Source organism: Electrophorus electricus, chromosome 20 (genome assembly GCF_041902795.1).
Source record: "Electrophorus electricus isolate QZ-2024a chromosome 20, ASM4190279v1, whole genome shotgun sequence".
NCBI classification, from domain to species: domain Eukaryota; kingdom Metazoa; phylum Chordata; class Actinopteri; order Gymnotiformes; family Gymnotidae; genus Electrophorus; species Electrophorus electricus.
Genome location: NC_137516.1, coordinates 11,983,433 through 12,001,551, shown reverse-complemented (window position 1 = coordinate 12,001,551; position 18,119 = coordinate 11,983,433). Strand labels below are relative to the sequence as shown.

Here is an 18,119-nt window from a genome sequence, read left to right as displayed (position 1 = left end):
CTGACAGCTGGATGGAATCCTTCACTTTACAGATACCATTTATAGACATCACATTTAGTGTATATTAAAGGAGGTTTTTTTTAAATTAATTAATTAATTAGTTTCATTCATTTATTTATTAACAGGTAATAATTTATGTGTGTATACAGATCATATGTGTGTATATAATAACAACCATTTACTGTTTTTATTAGTTCACTTTGTCTTTGTCTGCAAGATCACATTAAAATAGTAGGACAAATATTTATAATGAATATTGACACTAAAAACATTTGTTCATTTATTTTAAGGAGTCTCACAGAAAGCAATAGGAGCTATGCTGACAAAATGCATAATTACAGCCTGCTAACATTACTAATGGACTTATATACATTGGTTCTTGATATAGTGGGAATGTTTCTTTGAGCTCTTCAAACAGCTCCAAGGAATTGTCCCAAAGAATAAATGTTTCTATGACATAAAACTGAAGTAAACAATCTCTTTTAAGATCACACTGTGGCTTGAAACTCTTACAGCAGTAAATCACTATGCACATTTGCTAAAAAAATAACCAACAGCAGCTACATTGTCTGGGAAGGAACTTCGTTACTAAGCAACCAGCTAACAGAGATTTTTATGACAATGCTGAAGGTAAGCTTTTCCTTGTATAACCTTACTTTATTATTTAGTCTAGCTAAGCTATGTTACATTACTTCTTTTCGAGTCGAGTATGAGTACATTAGAAAATGTAAAAAAAAATATATGCATTTATATATTTTATAGCACTTTACTTATAGCATCTTTAAAAGGTTTGGAATTTATGTTGCTTGTCTGAGGACGCTATTCTAGCATTTACATAGCTAGCTAGGTTACATATTTCATATCAATTTAAATTCATGAATAGTGGTGTTGTTTTAGCTAGCTGGCTACGAGCTGCGTTTTGCATAGTTTTGTGAGCGGTTGTCTAGCTCAATTAATGTTCTTTCAGGCTGAATGTACGTGTAGTTGCCCACCGCTCTAGGTGATTGTGGTGCAAGAAAACTCATAGGAAGGCATCTAGGTTAGCGTAGCTATGTCGCCGTCATTGACTGCCTTCAGTTTCTAAGATATGATGTCTTAAAATGGATGGCAGCGTTTTGATACAGAGGTTATTGAACTGGAACAGGCTTGAAAAGTGTAGCACTGCTAGTATACGTTGCCAGTATACCGACGGTTCAGTGTCAACTGATTTTATTTTACAGTTTTAAGAATAACGTTACAAACCTTTAGTTGGTCTTCTGCATTTTAAACTGCAAGTAGTTAGATTAACGTTACAAAGTACCTTTAGCTAGATTACGTTAACGTTAGCTAAGTTAAATAACAGGAAACATGCGACTATACTGCCCACGTTTCCCACATCACTGTGTTAGCTAGTTAACAACAATCATACATACCTTACATTTGTAAAGAAATTGCATCGTGCCCCCAAAATCACTGCTGCTCGTATACGTCAGCGCTGCTTTTAGATGTATCTAAATGTATCTATTTAAATGTAGCCCTGTTAATGTATCACAGTAGGCACCATTTATTTATTTATCCGAAACATTCGGTTCCAGCAGGACTAGGTGCTTACCTGCCATAGACACAGCAGTAGCTGACTGCTTGAGCAGTATTAAGGCCCTAATTGTTGGTTTTGTTGTATATCGTTACAAGAACATTTTGGAGTTCAACTGTAGGAAATTTGAAGGAAAGGAACAGTTAGCATTTGTTTATATAGCCTATGAGTTTCGGGTAAGACATCTTAAGACACTAAAACATTAGCCGGAAACCTTTCTGCAAGCCACTTTATTTTATTGATTTAAATTACAATGCAGAACAGCTGTTGCAACGAACAATTAGTCAGGCACAATCTAGCCAATTCAACACTTCTGTTTCTGATCACTATTATTACCACCCAAAAGAACTACTGTTCTCAACAGAGCATTGACACTGATATTGTATACCCAAGGTAGTAGGTGTTCTGTCTGGCATGGCACTGTTGCTGGTAATATACATCCCTGTTACTGCACTGCTGGTCAGAAATATACAGCCAACCATAGCCCTGTGGTTAAAAACGTGCAAACTGACAGGCTATAGTCTCTAACTCTACACCTATACTGAATAACATATCCACAGATCCTATTCACGTTCCCTATTATGCAGAGCTGGATATGTGTATGAAAAATGCTTCATGTAATCAAACAGCTTCATGTCACACAGGGGCGTGGCTCTGGAGTGGGGGGAAGGAAATTGGCACTTGCAGCTGTAGCACTGCAGGACCACATCATACGGAGTGATCCTAAACTACAGAGCCTGTGTCTGCCAGACTACGCATGCTGTGGACCCCACAGAGCCCAGCAACCCACGGTCAGGCACACACACACTGAACACAGACCAGGAGACGAGAGAGAGTATGTCCTGGACCCAGCACCTCCACCACTAACACTGGGTATGCTGGTAGCCTAGTGCTCTCACACTGCTGAAGTACTATATGACAAGCCATTCACACAAAGGCTTAGATTTATTTTCTTTCTTTCTCTCCCAAATAAACCTTATCATTAACAGTGTGCACAGTGTAGTTAAATTGAAGACTGTTGAGAAACTTCTGAGAAGAAGCATGCTGTATACATGCTGTATTATAACTGGTTGTACACAGTATGGCAACCAAAGATATGTGATGTGAACTTGAATACATGTTCGTTTTTGATGTTTTGACTGAGACACAGTGCTTGTCTTACTAAGCTCTGAGATGGTTTGCAGCAAGGGATAGGTCATTTATCACCATGGCATATCATTATGTCTGTGATGTTCCCTATGAGTAGCCCAGAGGCTGGGTTTAGTGGCAGCTCCTAGAAGACTGACAGCTGTGGAATGGACAGGCATCAAGTCCAGGTCTCTCCAGGAAGGAGACTCTGTCCATCCTTGTGTCATTTGCAGAGAGGAATTCCGCCTTCAGCCACAAGTAATGTTTATCCATAAGCCACCACAGCCATGAGTATTACATACATATATCCACCAGTATGTGCTTCTCTCAGGTCCACAGTACTCCACATGAGCAATGTTCCACCTGCAGTCCAATTTCCTGTCCACCCACATACTACAAACATAACGACGCATTTAAGTGAATGTCTGCCAATCTTCGGTGTAAGATTTATATATGATCTTTACTGATAATAGACATCTTATAATCATATAATATACACACAAATCACATTGGCTTTTCTGTTATCCAGTGTTTCTAGTGTTTCTGTCTGTCAGGACCCAACAAATGGTCCCCATTTTACTAGAGCCTTTAGACCCATATTAAGTGTTCATTGCCTGTTTTAGGCATGCTGGGTGCTGCAATGTGGCAAAATGTGAAGTGTCTGGGTGGGACATGAGGACTTTTACTAGAACTAGTCTGGACTGCTGGCTCACTGCTTGATTGGGATGGGCTGATATCTTTCATTTCTGAGCAATCTGAGGCCAATCTGGCCAAAAAGTCCTGGGAAAGGAAAGCACCATTTGAACAGATCCACAAAGCCCAGCTGCCATTGACACATGTGTAAATATTAGCTTCTATGTGTGTGTGAATTCACCTCAGAGGCTTTAAGAAAACAAACTTGTTATTCATTTCAGATCAATTAAAGCACAGTAATTGGTTTGGATTGAAATGGGAAAAAATTGCAACAATTTTTTTTACAAGTTAATAAGCAGTTACAGTTATCAAAGCAATTATTATTTGGTATACTTCTCCACATAATTGCCATTTACACTAATAGTAATTACTGCAGACATAAATCAGTAGAGATATAAAATGCTGATTGCATGTAAGGTATAATCATAGGTTTGCAAACTGTAATATATTACCTGTTAATGTGTTTGACAGTCAGCATTTAGGTCTGTGTGGAATCATTATTTAAGTCTTAATGTTCTGGGTTGCTATCTAGATTAGACAGTAATTTAAGAGTTCAAAGCATGAAGCTGTTTGTAATTTCCACTTTTTCATCACACACTTTAAAATGGGAGAATAGTACAGTCAAAGAAATTAAAATATAAATCATACACTGGACTAGTAATTAAACATTGTGTTGTTCTTCAGGTTACCATATTTAAAACTTTTAAGATATTAATGAATACTTTCCTTTCAGACAATTCAATTTGAATTTGTTTAATTTAAATTTAATTTGTTTAAAGGGTGGTAAAGATTACTTGAAAATTTGCATTGTCATTTATTCAGAAGCACCTCCCCTCTATGGTCAAATTGCAGACACATGCACCTTCACTTATTGTTTTTGTTATTTGTTGTTATATATTATTTTATTACTCTTTCATGTTTTAGCTGCTTTATAGAAGAGATACAACATACATACAACTTTTCACTGTACATTTCTATGATGACAGTAAAGATGTCCACATCATCTATGATGACAGTAAAGTTTTTTAAAAATGTGAAAAATTGGTTTTGTGCACATTTATGATCAGTTCTAAAAAGAATTTCAAGTAAAGCTGGAAACCCCTTAAATCTTCCAAAAGATAAAATACATTTAGTGCCTGTTAAGCATATAGATTCAATTACAAGGGATTTCATCAAGATGTAATGTTGTCTTCAAACCAAAATCTATGGCCAAATACAAATAAAACCTCACTTTAATTCCCAGCAATGGGAGCATGATTGCTATTATTTGTGATTGTTACCTTAGTTTGTAGCTTGAAAGCAGCAGCATAGTGACACTTTAGTATAATTATCAGTTTACTAAGGGCACATATGCTTATATAGCCAAAAGCAAATTTTCTAAATCTCCAATTGCTAAAATATCTATTGTCTTTGCAACATGAGCTCTAACATATTCTGATGAGTTCATTTTTGGTTAGACTTTGTTGCTTTCTTATTTCTATCTTTTGTGGATATGTGAGCAAAATTATCTTTGCATTATTTCATGTGTGGACTTAGCGGGAGTGTTTGTGACATTTTACCTGATGCTGCGCATACACACCCCCACACAGACCGACACACTAGCACACTTACAAAAGCTGCAGTAGCTGATTATAAATACTAGAGTCTGCCCTGTGGGATGTTCAGTGTTTTGTCTGAAAACAATGAGAAATCAACGGTTCTCCTTGTTCTGCATGCATGCGCGCACACACACACACACACACACACACACACACACACACACACACACACACACACACACAGAGTACTTCCAAAAAAAACTTAGAAAATAGACTGTGGAAAACAGTCCCTTCTCTGCAAGACCCTAGGGAATATGTCCACACTTCAATCAATCAGACATGAGAACAGTCATTCAAATTTTTCCCGTGTCCCCTGTGAGCAGATATGTGACCAATCACAAGAACGTCTCTACAAGTCTTCTGCTGTGTGCCATTGTTGAAATGCTAATATAAAATTCAAAGTGAATTCTTTGGGTAAGAAAAATAGAAATCTTCTTGTGTGGTGTTGGGCCTGAGACAATAACTACTGAAGGTTTCAATAGTAATCCCCAAACGCACCAGGTATGGCTTCTGCTATTGGTGTGAGATTTGACTAGGCTGTTTCCAGTGTTGTTGCCCATTTACAATATTCCAATAAAGTTGTTCAACGTTCTGTAAGGGAATTGACTTCTACTGTGTCTGCTTGGATGGTTTGCCACCAATATGAAAAATTTGACACAGACAGCTATTTTTATTTATTAACTTTTTTGTTTGTACCCAAGGTACTACATGATGATAATGGCAAGGTTTTGAAATGTATCCAAACATTCTTAAATTATTATAAAATATATCTGTAAATTCAATATAATTGATCCAACATTTAGAAAAAATTAACCAATTAACTTTATTTACTTATTTTCATTTATGTCATTTGTATGTCCTGATAGGTTCTGCTTTCCTGTTCTCATGTATTTCACAAAGTAAGTTAAATCATGGGTTGCCATGGATAACACTTCCATGTGATGCATAAAATAGCTGTGAAGTTTGTGTGTTGGCCTGACAGGCCATCAGCAACCACACCGGTTACAGAGAGATTCATTGCTGGCACGCAGACATGTCTGGAGGCCTTTGAGTGCTTTTCGGGAAGAAAGTGCTGTCCCATGTGCAGGAGAGAGCAGTATGAGACCCGATTGATCCACGATGGTGCCAGGCTCTATAGGGAGAAGTGCACTGTCAGGTATGCCGGCCATGGGCCACAGATGCAACTAACATACATTAAGTAGGCCTAGTCCATTAATGCCAAATGTGTGTATTTGTACAACATAGGGTGGTCTCATCATTCTTAAATGCATTCTGTAGGTATAAATTTATCAGAGGTGGTGTGGTGTCTTCTCTGTGCCCTTTCCCTGTGCTTCAGAATCCAGGCCTGCTGGCGCGGCTACGCTGCTCGCAAATGGTACAGAAATGTCCGGAAGCGGCTTCCTCCAAATGACCCGTGCTTAAGACGACAGTTCTTTGAGGCGAAGGTAAAACAGTGCTTTTTGTTTGTGAATCCAGTGCTTTCAATATAATTCAATCAAATGGCACAAAAGGTGTGAGAATTGGCTGCCCGCCCAGTTTGCAGACAAACAATGCAATCATTAATTTTGAAATACGATGATCATATGAGTAGTAATGTATAAATACATGAATAACTCCAGGGCTTGGATTCTGCTTGACTAAGTGCAATTTTGTTTTCTAATTGTGCATAACAACATACATTTACATAAACATATTAGAAATTACATTATGAGAATTAGAATTATTATAATTTTACCATACCAAATTACACTAACATAATCCTCTTAGGCATTTTCCTCCTTTATGGTTTTACATGTTCAGTATATATTTGTTTCATACACATACATGCTTGTTTTGTCTTTACATAAGCTAAGACAGCAGTGTGATGTTGGGCATCAAATGCAATATATGAGGCTGATCCCAGTTCACATCTGCAGTCAGAGTGTTTGTTATTGATACTTTGTTTTGATGAGTGTGTGTGTGTGTGTGGCTCAAACACGCTGGGCATTTCTGAGGCCCACACAAACACTGCAGCTGTGTGTGTTTTACCTGATTATTCATATTCTCTCTCTCCTTTTGCTTGTTTTGATGGATGATATACTTTCAGGCTCTTGGAGAAGCTTAGGAGTGATTGGCTGCATAAGGGTACAAGGCTGTAAATCCCACCTCCTCAGCATCCATTTAATTATTTGATTCCTGAGAAGAAAATCACAGATGTGTTTATCCTTAAATAAAAGGCTGATTTCATTACTTTTGATCCAATTACCATATGACCACTGGAAATCAGGGCTAGTGGTTTAAAATCTCATAAACCCATCACATTCTGTCTTATGCATCATTACGTACTGTATACCTACAGTGCCATGTCCACTTGTTTTATGTTGCCTTGGGTATTTCAGCAAATTAGAATCCAGAGCATTTATACACCCTTCCAAGTACACTTCTCCAGTGATTTTCACTTAAAAACAACTTATTTTGCAGTACACAAGAATGTAGGCTTGACAGCATTGACATGTGTCCATAGACCATAGTTTTTTCTTTATTTTGTTACTATGACACTTGTTTGGGTTTGTTTGTTTTTTTTACACCCAAGGTGCCTTAGCTGAGGGTGTCCACCCTCTTGTAAGATGTGACTGACAAACAACTGAACGTCACCCCATTCTTTACATCTAAGCATGGCAATTGGTCTGAGTATTGCCATGGTATCAGCAGCCTGCTTTGGCTTGCAGGCCATACTTTAAGGCTGGGTGAGCCACTGGTGAGCCACATTTTGAAACAACCTCAACAAAACGCTTAGAAGAAACACATCAATCTTTGCCTTCCCAAAGGATAACACAGCTTGGACAATGGGAGAAAATAAAGAAAAAAGGATTTAGTCAGTTTGTGGAATTACTGTTCTCTCCCCAGTCAGTTGACCAAATTAAATTGCTTCATGTGATATGAGTCGATATAAATTGCTTGTTGAGATATGAATCAATTATATACCGAGAGAAAGCACATTTGGTCTTTTTTTTCTTTCCAAGCATATGTGTACAAAGTTTCTGATATACGTGATAATGAATCAGGAACTATGCACAGTACACACTACCATGTCCATCTTCCTGCTGTGTTGAGAATGGTCCGGCACCCAGTTACCACCCAGTCAGCAGTGGTTCAGTGCTCAAGAAATAACTAGTGATGAGCTGGAAGATTGTACCAATCTTCAGTTGTGGATGGCAACAAACATGGCTTCAAATCTGTATAAAATGTGGTTGTAAGATAGGTGCACGCAATAAAGCAGCAACTGAGTGTATACACCACGTTTCTATACTCTTGAGTGCTTTACAGCACACTGTATAGGCTTAAAAGGGAGCTGGGGAGTACAGACTGTACAGGCCAGTCATTGCTGCCTGCAGGATTTATTGTCTTGTATTGCAGAATGGGCTGGGAGGGGGGTTTCCTCACATATGCACTGATCTGACCTTGACTAGGTGACGCATGAAGGAAAAGGCTCTGTTAAGGCCTATGATAAAGTAAAAGCATCTTGAATACATCCAAAACATACATTTTTACTCATGCGTGTTTGCATATTCAGGTTTTAAGGATATGAAGTTGCACATGTTGCAAGCAGAAGGATACATGCTTGTTGTTTTTTTTTTTCTTTTGCCCCCCCCCCCCCCGGAATGTTTCTGCTAATAAAACATTCTTTAACCAGCTCAACAAGTACAGAACCAAGGCAAGCAAGGCAGGGAGCCTTGCTTATCAACTGCTCCCTGTTTTTTCTTTAACTCCTTTTTCAGCTCCCTACCATAAGTCAACACATTAGAGAGGCGAATTGGTGACATTAAGATTGATTGTACCTGCTCCATTCTCTCTGAATAGAGGGAGGCAAAGTTCACATGACTGTGTTCTGTTTGTCTTCTCTTTGAGGAGCTCTTACATGTTCAACTCATTCGGATGTTTTCGTGTATGTTTAATTACTGATCAGGCAGAGTTGTAAAGAAGCCTTTTGTTTCACGCTGAGGGCTTTCTGTACAGTGCTGGGTTTGTGTGGACTTTGTCTTTGGGGATAATCCAGAACTTTCCAACACTTCTTCATGTCTGTTGGTCAGACTTTTAATCCTGTGGGCAATAGCTTGAGCTGTGACAACTAGCCAACTCTCCAAAAACCCATTCTCATGCAGTGTATTTTTTTATCAGTTTCAGGAGCTGAATGACAATTTGGTGCAGTCCTGCGCTCCCAGTGATGTGGAGGAGTTCCTCCGTGACATCGATCGCAGCATTGCTTCCAGTCGAGACATCTTCCGGCACTTCGACAGGAGCCGTTCGAGCATCTCTGAAATGGATGAAGAACACTGGCTGCAGGCTCAGTACAAGGTATGAAGGCACAATGCGTGTGCACACACACAAACACTGCTGTGTTTTTATCAGAGCAGTTCGTCAATGGCCCTAATCCCTATGTGCTGGCAGTCCTGAGCTTTGCCCCTCTACCTGGCATGCCCTCACCTGCCCCGCCAGCGAACCCTGTTCCTCACCACAGATGATTCAACTCATCTGAATCTGTTCTCTGAGAGATCGCTTACGCTACTCATGAATGATGGGATATATGCAGCGTTTATGAGAAACACACAAGTTCCAAGGTTAGGGCAGCCTATGGGCTTTCTTTGACAGCAGGAGCTGAAAAGAAAAGCAAGGATGTTGCTCTGTACTGTCCAGTTGTCATGTGCTATCTACTGTTCTAATTGACAACAGCCCCCTGGTTAGTGGTCAGGTAGATGGCAGCATTTCAATGCTTATTTCAGGACCCTGCTCTTTTGACATGTTCCACTGCTACGTTGACCCATCGAGCCATTCACCTGGCCACCGACCCATCTTACAGTCATCTGAATAAAGCAAGTTCTTGATGGGTTAATGATTAGCAGCGTGCGCCCACCTTCTGTTACCGAGGGTGGTTGGAACTGGATGTACTTTCTAATAGTGACATAAATCCAGGTCCTCCTGCTAATGTTTCCTGGATGCAATGGGTGACGCCTCATTTGTCACCCTGAGATCTTGAGTACACTGCCAGCACCATCACTGTTCAATATCTTGTTTAAGAAATTTGTATATAAAAACTGAACCAACATGAGCTTTCTGTCCCATCCTTCCCAACTCATATACAATTGTGAAAGAAAAACAACAAAAAGGTTGTGGCTCTCAGTTTCAGGCTCTCTCAATCACTAAAGGTACTTATAAACTTACATTTTACCAACATTAAAACAAGCGCTCAATCTGTGCCCTGACTCTCCAGGCTATCCAGCGAGATGTCCGGGACTGCCCCATTTGCCTGACCCCACTGAGCGCCACTGGTGTCAGGTGTACACAAGCCAGACCCCTCCTGCTTCTCTCCTGCTCTCATCTCTTCCACACAACCTGCCTTCAAGCTTTTGAGCGCTTCTGCCTAGACAGTGAGCCCACGTGCCCCCTCTGCCGCTGTTCCTATACTACCAGGCCTGTATAGGACTCCACCATTAGCCATGAACAACCAGCAATGTATGACCTTTACCTGTAGCCATCTGTAGAGAATAAAACTACATAATCAGATTCCTGCTGCATGCACAATAAAGCACAACCATCAGAACACCAAATACACATGAACAAGTTGTCGCAAGTTTTATTATAATCTGAAAAAAGTACAATGTAAACTAAAAGATAGCATGGGACATTATACAAAAACATGAACAAAAATTTGGGGGGGGGGGAAGATGTATACATGGAAGACATAAAAACACTGAGCAAAAACAATTCTCACATTATAAAAAGTAACATGCACAAACACAAAAAAGTTGGAGAGTTCTCTTTGTATCGATCCTCTGGTAGATAGAGACCACGGAGAGAGAGAGAGAGATAGAGACCATGGAGAGAGAGAGAGAGCGTGAGAGAGAGAGCAAGAGCGAGAGAGAGAGAGAGCGCACACTCAGGAAGAACAAGAGGAAATTCATAGACCTCTCAGGCAACGGTGTCATCAGGACAAACCCACCCACCCGACTCAAATTCACATCTGAATAATTCTTGCAGAAAAAAAAGTTCAGAAGATTCTATATATTTTTTTCTTCATTGTACACCAAATCATAAAAAAGTCATAAGAACGGAGTGAACTTTTCAAAGTTTAATTAGTGTAATGAAATATTTGTTTTGCTCTCATACACAAGAGTGGCACACAGAAACCTGCACTGCAGAAAGGGCCAACCTGACAACGTTCCTTTAGGTTTCAGAGAAGACAGAATTATAGAAAATAGCTCTGTCAACCTAGAATATTTATGGACCTTTATTATCTGACTTATGGGAAGAGAGAGAGAGCGAGAGAGTGAGAGAGAGAGCGAGTGAGTGAAGAGAGCGAGAGATTGATTTGTTCACAGTAACTGTAGGATCTAACACCCACATTTTCACCCATTTCTTTACAAAACACTGTACGCTTGTGCAAAACAGGAAATCACATTGCATACTTTATAGATTCCCAAAAAAGCCCTTCATTCACAACACACAATCAACAATTACACAACTTTCAAGCTTAAAATGTATTGGCGATTCAGGGAATTTATTTTTTTTACCTTACCTTTTCACAGGCTTTAAATTCAGTGCCCCTCATATGAATTCTTTCTGTCACAGAATAATTTTTTTTTAATCTAAACCACTAAACCATTTCTTCTTCATATCATTTTAGCCATTATGTATTTGTAGAGTCTTATATCCGAATCTTCATCCTTTGGCCTTTTTATGAAGTGTTCTGCTTTTTGTTTTTGGTTTATACATGCTTTGACTGTCACATGAGGGTTCACAGTGAATTAGTCTATAAAAAGGTGCTAACAGACATTGCTGTCTCCTTCACACACAGTTATTCACGCAAAATACACACATACACATACAAACACACACACACACACACACACACACACACACACACAAACTGCACAATGCATGACAACTAATAGAAAAGCCTATAAAATCCTCCCTAGTTAAGGCATTGGAGGTGAATATTTGACAACCACCAACATTGCAGAGTTACGAATTCACTGGCCTATTCTACAGATATCACAGACTGTACATAAGGCTGACAGACCTAATATGTTGTCCATATATTCTGCCAAAAAGACACACACAAAAATACATTTACATTGCATTTTTTTCTTAATGAATAAACAACATATCTAAGAGAAATGTCAAGAATGACCTGTGAGTCTAATGATGAAGACTGAAGAAACTACTGCAAATGCAATTTACATCGAACTAAAAGTAAGAAAGAAATGATCATCATACATCTTAGCTATCTACATCTAGTGTTGCTCTTTACAAAGAGACCTACCTCTACACTGGTCTCAGTAAACAGTAGCTATTTGTAAAGCAAAATATGCTATATACATGCATATCACCAAGTGCAATACCTTGGAATTCACATTTAACTTGAGTTTTTTTTTCCCCCAGAGGCCATGTGTCTGATTTTGTTTCCCCAGCTGTGATAAGCTAAGACCTGGTTTCCGTGTTCCTCGGCTGTTTGCACTGATAATGCACACACTGAGGCTGGCCGAGCTCACCCAGCACGCATGCGTGCATGCACGACGCGCATCCGCCTGTAATGATTTCAGCACAGAGAATATAGCCTGGCATGGGACAGGAAGCAAAGCACCTTTAGCAGTAGCAGCTCTGAGCTCACACGCTGCCTCTGCACACACTTCATTAGGGCCATTAGCACGAATAAGGCAAATTTATATCACTGTTCATTTGATGACCACTACAAAAGTCTTGCCTTGTTTTTTTTTTTCGATGGTGAAGCAAATCACCTTTTTTTCCATGCACTGGTATCCCCCCGCCCCCCCTTCCCAAATCAGTCTTCCTACACCAATATATATGCTGTGCTATACCTATGGAACAGTCAGCAGACTACTGCCTGGCGCAAGCAATAGCTGCATGAAACCACAACTCTTTGTAGGTATCTATAATTCATTGACACCTATAATCGTTCCTCCGTAGCAGGAGTTGTGATGGCTAAGACCCCATCATTGATCGGTTTGCTGCAAAAACCCCGCAGAGACCATTATTGATCCAGTAGCTGCTCTCAGTCTGCTTGTCACAGTACACCTACTTCAACCATGCTTATCAGAGCCTGCTAATCACAAACCCAATCACAAATCATGAGGGGGTGGGTAATGCACAGTCAAAGTGTTGTAAAGCATAATAAAAGTATAAGAGGCTGTGATAATGCAGTGCTCATCAGACTTTCCATTAAGCATTCTGAATAATGTCTTAAGTAGGTGCCCACTGGACAGGTCCAAAATACAACCAAGAATGAGAGAAGAGAAAGAGAATGAATTACTGTGGAACAGGCATGCAGACACCAGAGAAAAGAAAAATAGGTAGTACATGAACTAAAAGAATGTATACATTGCAGATAGCTGGACAAGGTACAAAACAAGCACAGTGCACCAGTGTGCCAAGGGTACACCTGCACACTCAGCCAGTCGGATGGTGGGAAAGTCCTGCTAAAAAGGACACTACAGTGAAACTGGATTCAATATCTGTCTCTCTCTCACTGCAGTTCATGAAGCCATTTCACACTGGTCTGATCTGGCCAAGTGATGTACCATAGATGCCAACCGCTCACTTTCCTGCTAGAAGTTGGATGGGTATCATCATCTTCATGTACTTGACTCAAGAATATTTCTCCCCTCATTTTACAGGCTGTTTAACAACTGCTATCCTTTCTTTAATTGTGAAAACATACCGTATGCTCTTTGGGAGTGAGAGTGAGGGAGGTACATGTGCGTATGTGAAAGAGAGAGAGAGTGCGAGCATGAGCGAGTAGAAGAGCGTGCACACATCTCAGAGAGTCTTCTGATGACCATTGGCTGATAGTTTGCTTGACTCTGCATCTGCTGGGCTGTTTGACAGATTCAGTTTATCCAGACCTGAAACCAAGGAGATAAGAGAAAGTGTTTATTAAGAAGCTTCATCCACTCTCCCAGACAGATTGGTCCTGTCGGAGCTGCTTCACAGAGCAGCCCTTCCCCCACATCTCACCGGAAATGCCCTCAGTTTCAGACGATTGATCTGTCTGGGACCATCCTCTCTTTAGTTTGGATGTGTGTGCATGCGTGCATGTGTCCACACCAAATTCACAGTTCTTTTGCAGATTAAACAAAGACAGCTCTATGGTGGTGGAGATGCAGGCATATGAAGGCAGGGTGAAAGAAAGACAGTGAGGCAGATTGCAGGAACAGGCAATGAAATGCATGTATTTGTGTAAACAGAGAACAGAGGGGAGGGAGGGAGGGAGAGAGAGAGAGAGAGCAAGCGCACACAGGGGTATGTGATGCAGGTGTTAGGCACTTACCCAGGGCTTTAAGGAGCTCTTCTCTCACAGCAGAAGTGAACTTGCGCACCAGACACAGCGTGGTGACCACGGCAAACAGCAGGTTGTAGGACAGGACGATATAGAAATTTCCCAACCAGTTAAAACGGCCAAAATCTCCCAGCAGGTCAAACCTTGTTATTCCTGCCAAAAGACATGGGGGGCACTGTGATGCAATTATCATCAAAATGGACAATTTTACACTGCAGTGACAAAGTCATATGTATATAAACCAATTCTCCACTGCATTGTGTAAAACCATCTTTTCACAACACTTTGCAATAAGCCACAGAGACAGTAGACAGGTGGAGACAGATAAATAGGCTAATCACCGAGGGATTTCAGGCAGAATGTTCGGTTTAGCACCTAAATGTTTCTGATCAATAAAATAAAATGAAGGTGGGGCCATCTACAAGGACTTCCAGCTAAACTACCTACCCACAAATTAATATTTCCTTTATAATCTGAAGTTAACATACAAGTCTATATATACTAAATGTCCTGCCATTAACCACAAAGAGAACAATTGAGGGATTAGGAACGAAAGAGAGACATCAGGGAATCGAGCAAAAGAAAAAATAAAGGACAAGAAAGAAAAGGAGGAATGAGTGAGAAATGTAGGGTAAATATGTGTGTGTGTGTGTGTGTGTGTGTGTGGGTTGGGGAGGGCATGGATGCTTCTGGAACAAGGCAACTCTCAATCAATACTGTTTGTCTACTTTCCTTTCATCAAGTATAATTCTGACATCATAAATCTTAGCCACCACTGTCTGTAGGTGTCTCTGGGCCATCAACCTCAGCATCTACATTCATTAGAATGACACAAGTCAAAGTTTGCAAACATTTATCTTCACTCCTTCCAAGCTCCAGCTGATCTATCTATCTACTGTACTATCGGACAGATTGATTAGGACAGATTAATTATAGAGTTAGACTGTTTCCATCTGACACTCTTAGCACATAATAAGCACCCACTCATTCTCACATCAAAGTCAGCACCTCATCAATCAGAATGCTTTTCTGACTCATTTGCATAGCTACTCCTTTTATTGCTTTAAGTTAACAGGATGCTGGAGGTGGAGAGTTCCCTGCACTCATGCGTTCAACTGACTCTGGGCAGGCCAGTAATTACTTCATTATCTGCATGCTGACTAACTGGGATCCAACTAACTGCTCAATTACACCCTAATTAGTGTAGGAATATACAGAACTAACTAGAGTAAAATAAAGATTACTAAATATCAAAATATTTGGAAAAAATGTAAGTACATTTTCCTAGTCATTCCACTTTCCCTGCAATCACCAATTTTTAAATTACTCAACGGTCAAGTAAGACCACAAACAGGGAACATTCTAGAAGGCTCTATACAAAACTGTGAGGAACAAACAGTGATGGGGCCTTTAAGATGGCAGAAGTTAATGGTCTGTGTTAAAGTCAAAGCTGACAGCTACAGTTTGCTTTTCCCACCACATTTCAAACACACTCTTGTCCACTCTTGTGGCCCTTCCTTTAGGACCAGATCAGGACAAAGGGTGTGATGGTATTACTGTATCTTTGTGCATCTCTATGTGTGGTTGTGTGCGCATGCAAGTCAGAAGGGGAACTGATGGAATTCTCTCAGATTCTGATTCAAGCAGTTGTTTCTTTTCATCTATTCAATGCTACATAGCAGGACAATTAATATTTCTTAAGCTTTTGATTAGTCATCCATACATACACACACAAAGAAAATTCTCAAATTTAGACAAACACAAACCACATAAAAATTCTGTACTCTAAAACACATATATAAAAATACATGTTTATTATTAGGTAACAGAAATACAGATTAAAAAAATTGTGTTCCCAAATACAATTAGGCACATCAAGCAATGCTACGTGAACAGCGGTGGTGAGTTAAGCATGTTTGTGGCAGTTATAGTCACAGCCTCTTTTTCCACATTTATACTGCAAAGTTACTGAGGCAAAAGCAACTGGTGTGTAGTACGTGGAAATGTGTAAGGATGTCTAGCTGTGTGTGTGTGTGTGTGTGTGTGTGTAAGGAGAGAAAAAGAGTGCTTGAGACCAAGTTAGTGTATGTGTGTTTGTGTGTAAGAGAGACAAAAAGAATGCAAGATAATAGAGTTAGTGTGCAAGTATAAGTACTCTATGGATAAGGAAACCGCTCTTTAAACATTATGCCTTAAGACTGTCTCTGCATACATGTAGATAGAAGCTAATTGGGCTCATCAAGCAGTGAGACGTGCGCCCACACACCCACCAACCCCTGGGTGACCTTACCAAGTGTTCGGGACATGACTGGCAATGCAGAGCTCAAGACCAGAATGGATACACAGCAACCAATGATCTGCAAGAAAATCCACTCAGAATCTCCATGTAGAAACCATCAGGGAATTTTTTTATAAAACAATTTATAAACCAAAAAAACTAGAGTGTATCAGGGAATTTTTTTATAAAACAATTTATGGTTTTAATATGTTTATATGTTTAATATGTTATGTTTTACTGTTGTCATGGTAGTATCGTCCTTCCTAGGTGTGAGACCCTGGAAAATACGAAGGCTATAAAAGCCCACCACAGAGGATACCATCAGGTAACTGCAACAGTGTCAAGGATCGGATCACACACACACACACACACACACACACACACACACACACACACACACACACACACTGCAGCAGCAAAACCACTAACGTTTCCAAGGACGTGACTCACCCAGGCTACAGTATTTTTGCTTCCTGCCTTCTGTACTCCACTTTTTACATTTAATTAAGTGCAATTTATTATTGCTAAGTACACTACTTAGAATCACATTTACACAAACACTTGTGTACACAGATATTTATTCTGTGACCACTTCACTACAGCAGTGGATAGTGCAATAGTTACAGACTCAGACAGATGCAACCTCCTATTCCACTGTGCACCATGACCTCTTACTTCAGTACCTTATATTTCTAAGATTGCATTATAATTCTGACTTTTAACGCATCTATGCGCATGACATCTCACTACTTCTACAGTGACATTAAAGGTATCTTGTATCTTTTATCCTGCAAACACACTTTCCGATAACCTTCACACACTTCTAAACATTACATCTTCAGTTTTCAAACTTTCCCCTAAATCTCAATGGCTACAGTGGCCCTACTGCAGCTCAGTTTTCACCAGCACTGAAGGATACATCATGAGAATGATTTCGACCACTGCTTGTACAACCCCAAATGTGGACAGGGACATGTTGCCAATACCTGGATCCTGAAAAATGTGGAAATTGGGAGAGAGCAGTAGAGAGAGAGAGAGCGAGAGAGAGAGAGAGAAAGTCATTTCCATTCAAGGTGTTTTATAGGTATTGCCAAAGATGGGTTTGGGAATTTTTAGAAAAGTTGTAGTCTGGAAAAAAAAAAAACAAAAAAAACAAACCCTGAAATTAGTAAGATTAAACTGTGCCATAAACATTGCAATATAGCAACTGGAAGATGAAATTGGAATGTGGTGAAAAAAACAAAGCAGCTGGGATTTGAGAGGTAGTGAGATGCATAAAAGATTCACGAGTTACTGCATGAAAATGTAGGAATCTTTATCCTCACGATACCACTCACTCTCCCTCCTATGGCCACACTATGCTGGTGGACAGCACTCCTGCATACACACCATATCTTTATATCTCTCTCGCTCACACACATATATAGAACATTAACATTAAGAGAAATGCATAAAGTTTAGATTAGTAAAGATTCCCATATGGCTTCAGAGTGCAGACACAGAGCCAATGAAAGA

General features: G+C 39.8%; 2 protein-coding genes across 4 annotated transcripts in view; one reads left to right on the top strand and one right to left on the bottom strand.

Annotated features, from left to right (window-relative positions):
* The first annotated feature begins 520 nt into the window (after positions 1–520).
* rnf32 (ring finger protein 32) lies at positions 521–10,533 on the top strand. Of its 2 annotated transcripts, XM_027022338.3 has the most exons (8): positions 521–630; positions 2,218–2,446; positions 2,820–2,959; positions 5,859–5,891; positions 6,024–6,148; positions 6,329–6,437; positions 9,151–9,327; positions 10,241–10,533. In XM_027022338.3, exons 1-8 carry the CDS (start codon positions 616–618, stop codon positions 10,448–10,450), a joined length of 1,038 nt encoding a protein of 345 aa, XP_026878139.1. In that variant the 5' UTR covers positions 521–615; the 3' UTR covers positions 10,451–10,533. The 2 variants fall into 2 exon arrangements, with proteins under 2 accessions (XP_026878139.1, XP_081559411.1); XM_081703285.1 differs by lacking the exon at positions 5,859–5,891 and having other exon boundaries at positions 5,955–6,148.
* Positions 10,534–10,587: 54 nt separating this feature from the next.
* The window catches only part of lmbr1 (limb development membrane protein 1), a 29,184-nt gene continuing 21,652 nt past the window's right edge, over positions 10,588–18,119 (bottom strand). The window contains exons 13-17 of one of the 2 annotated variants that reach the window (XM_027022337.3): positions 17,524–17,597; positions 16,843–16,933; positions 16,617–16,683; positions 14,318–14,479; positions 10,588–13,892 (exon numbers count right to left, since the gene is read on the bottom strand). In XM_027022337.3, the coding sequence (XP_026878138.2) occupies positions 13,807–13,892; positions 14,318–14,479; positions 16,617–16,683; positions 16,843–16,933; positions 17,524–17,597 (480 nt within the window). In that variant the 3' untranslated portion in view covers positions 10,588–13,806. Of the gene's footprint in view, positions 13,893–14,317; positions 14,480–16,616; positions 16,684–16,842; positions 16,934–17,523; positions 17,598–18,119 lie in introns of those variants that run through there. The other variant, XM_081703282.1, reaches the window with a different exon arrangement.

What these genes read in the sequence shown, in the direction of transcription:
- rnf32 (XM_081703285.1), top strand. An exon ending in AATTCCGCCTTCAGCCACAA is followed by an intron (nt 2,960 to 5,954) that starts GTAATGTTTATC and finishes ATAGCTGTGAAG; the next exon opens with TTTGTGTGTTGGCCTGACAG. An exon ending in GGCTGCAGGCTCAGTACAAG is followed by an intron (nt 9,328 to 10,240) that starts GTATGAAGGCAC and finishes CTGACTCTCCAG; the next exon opens with GCTATCCAGCGAGATGTCCG.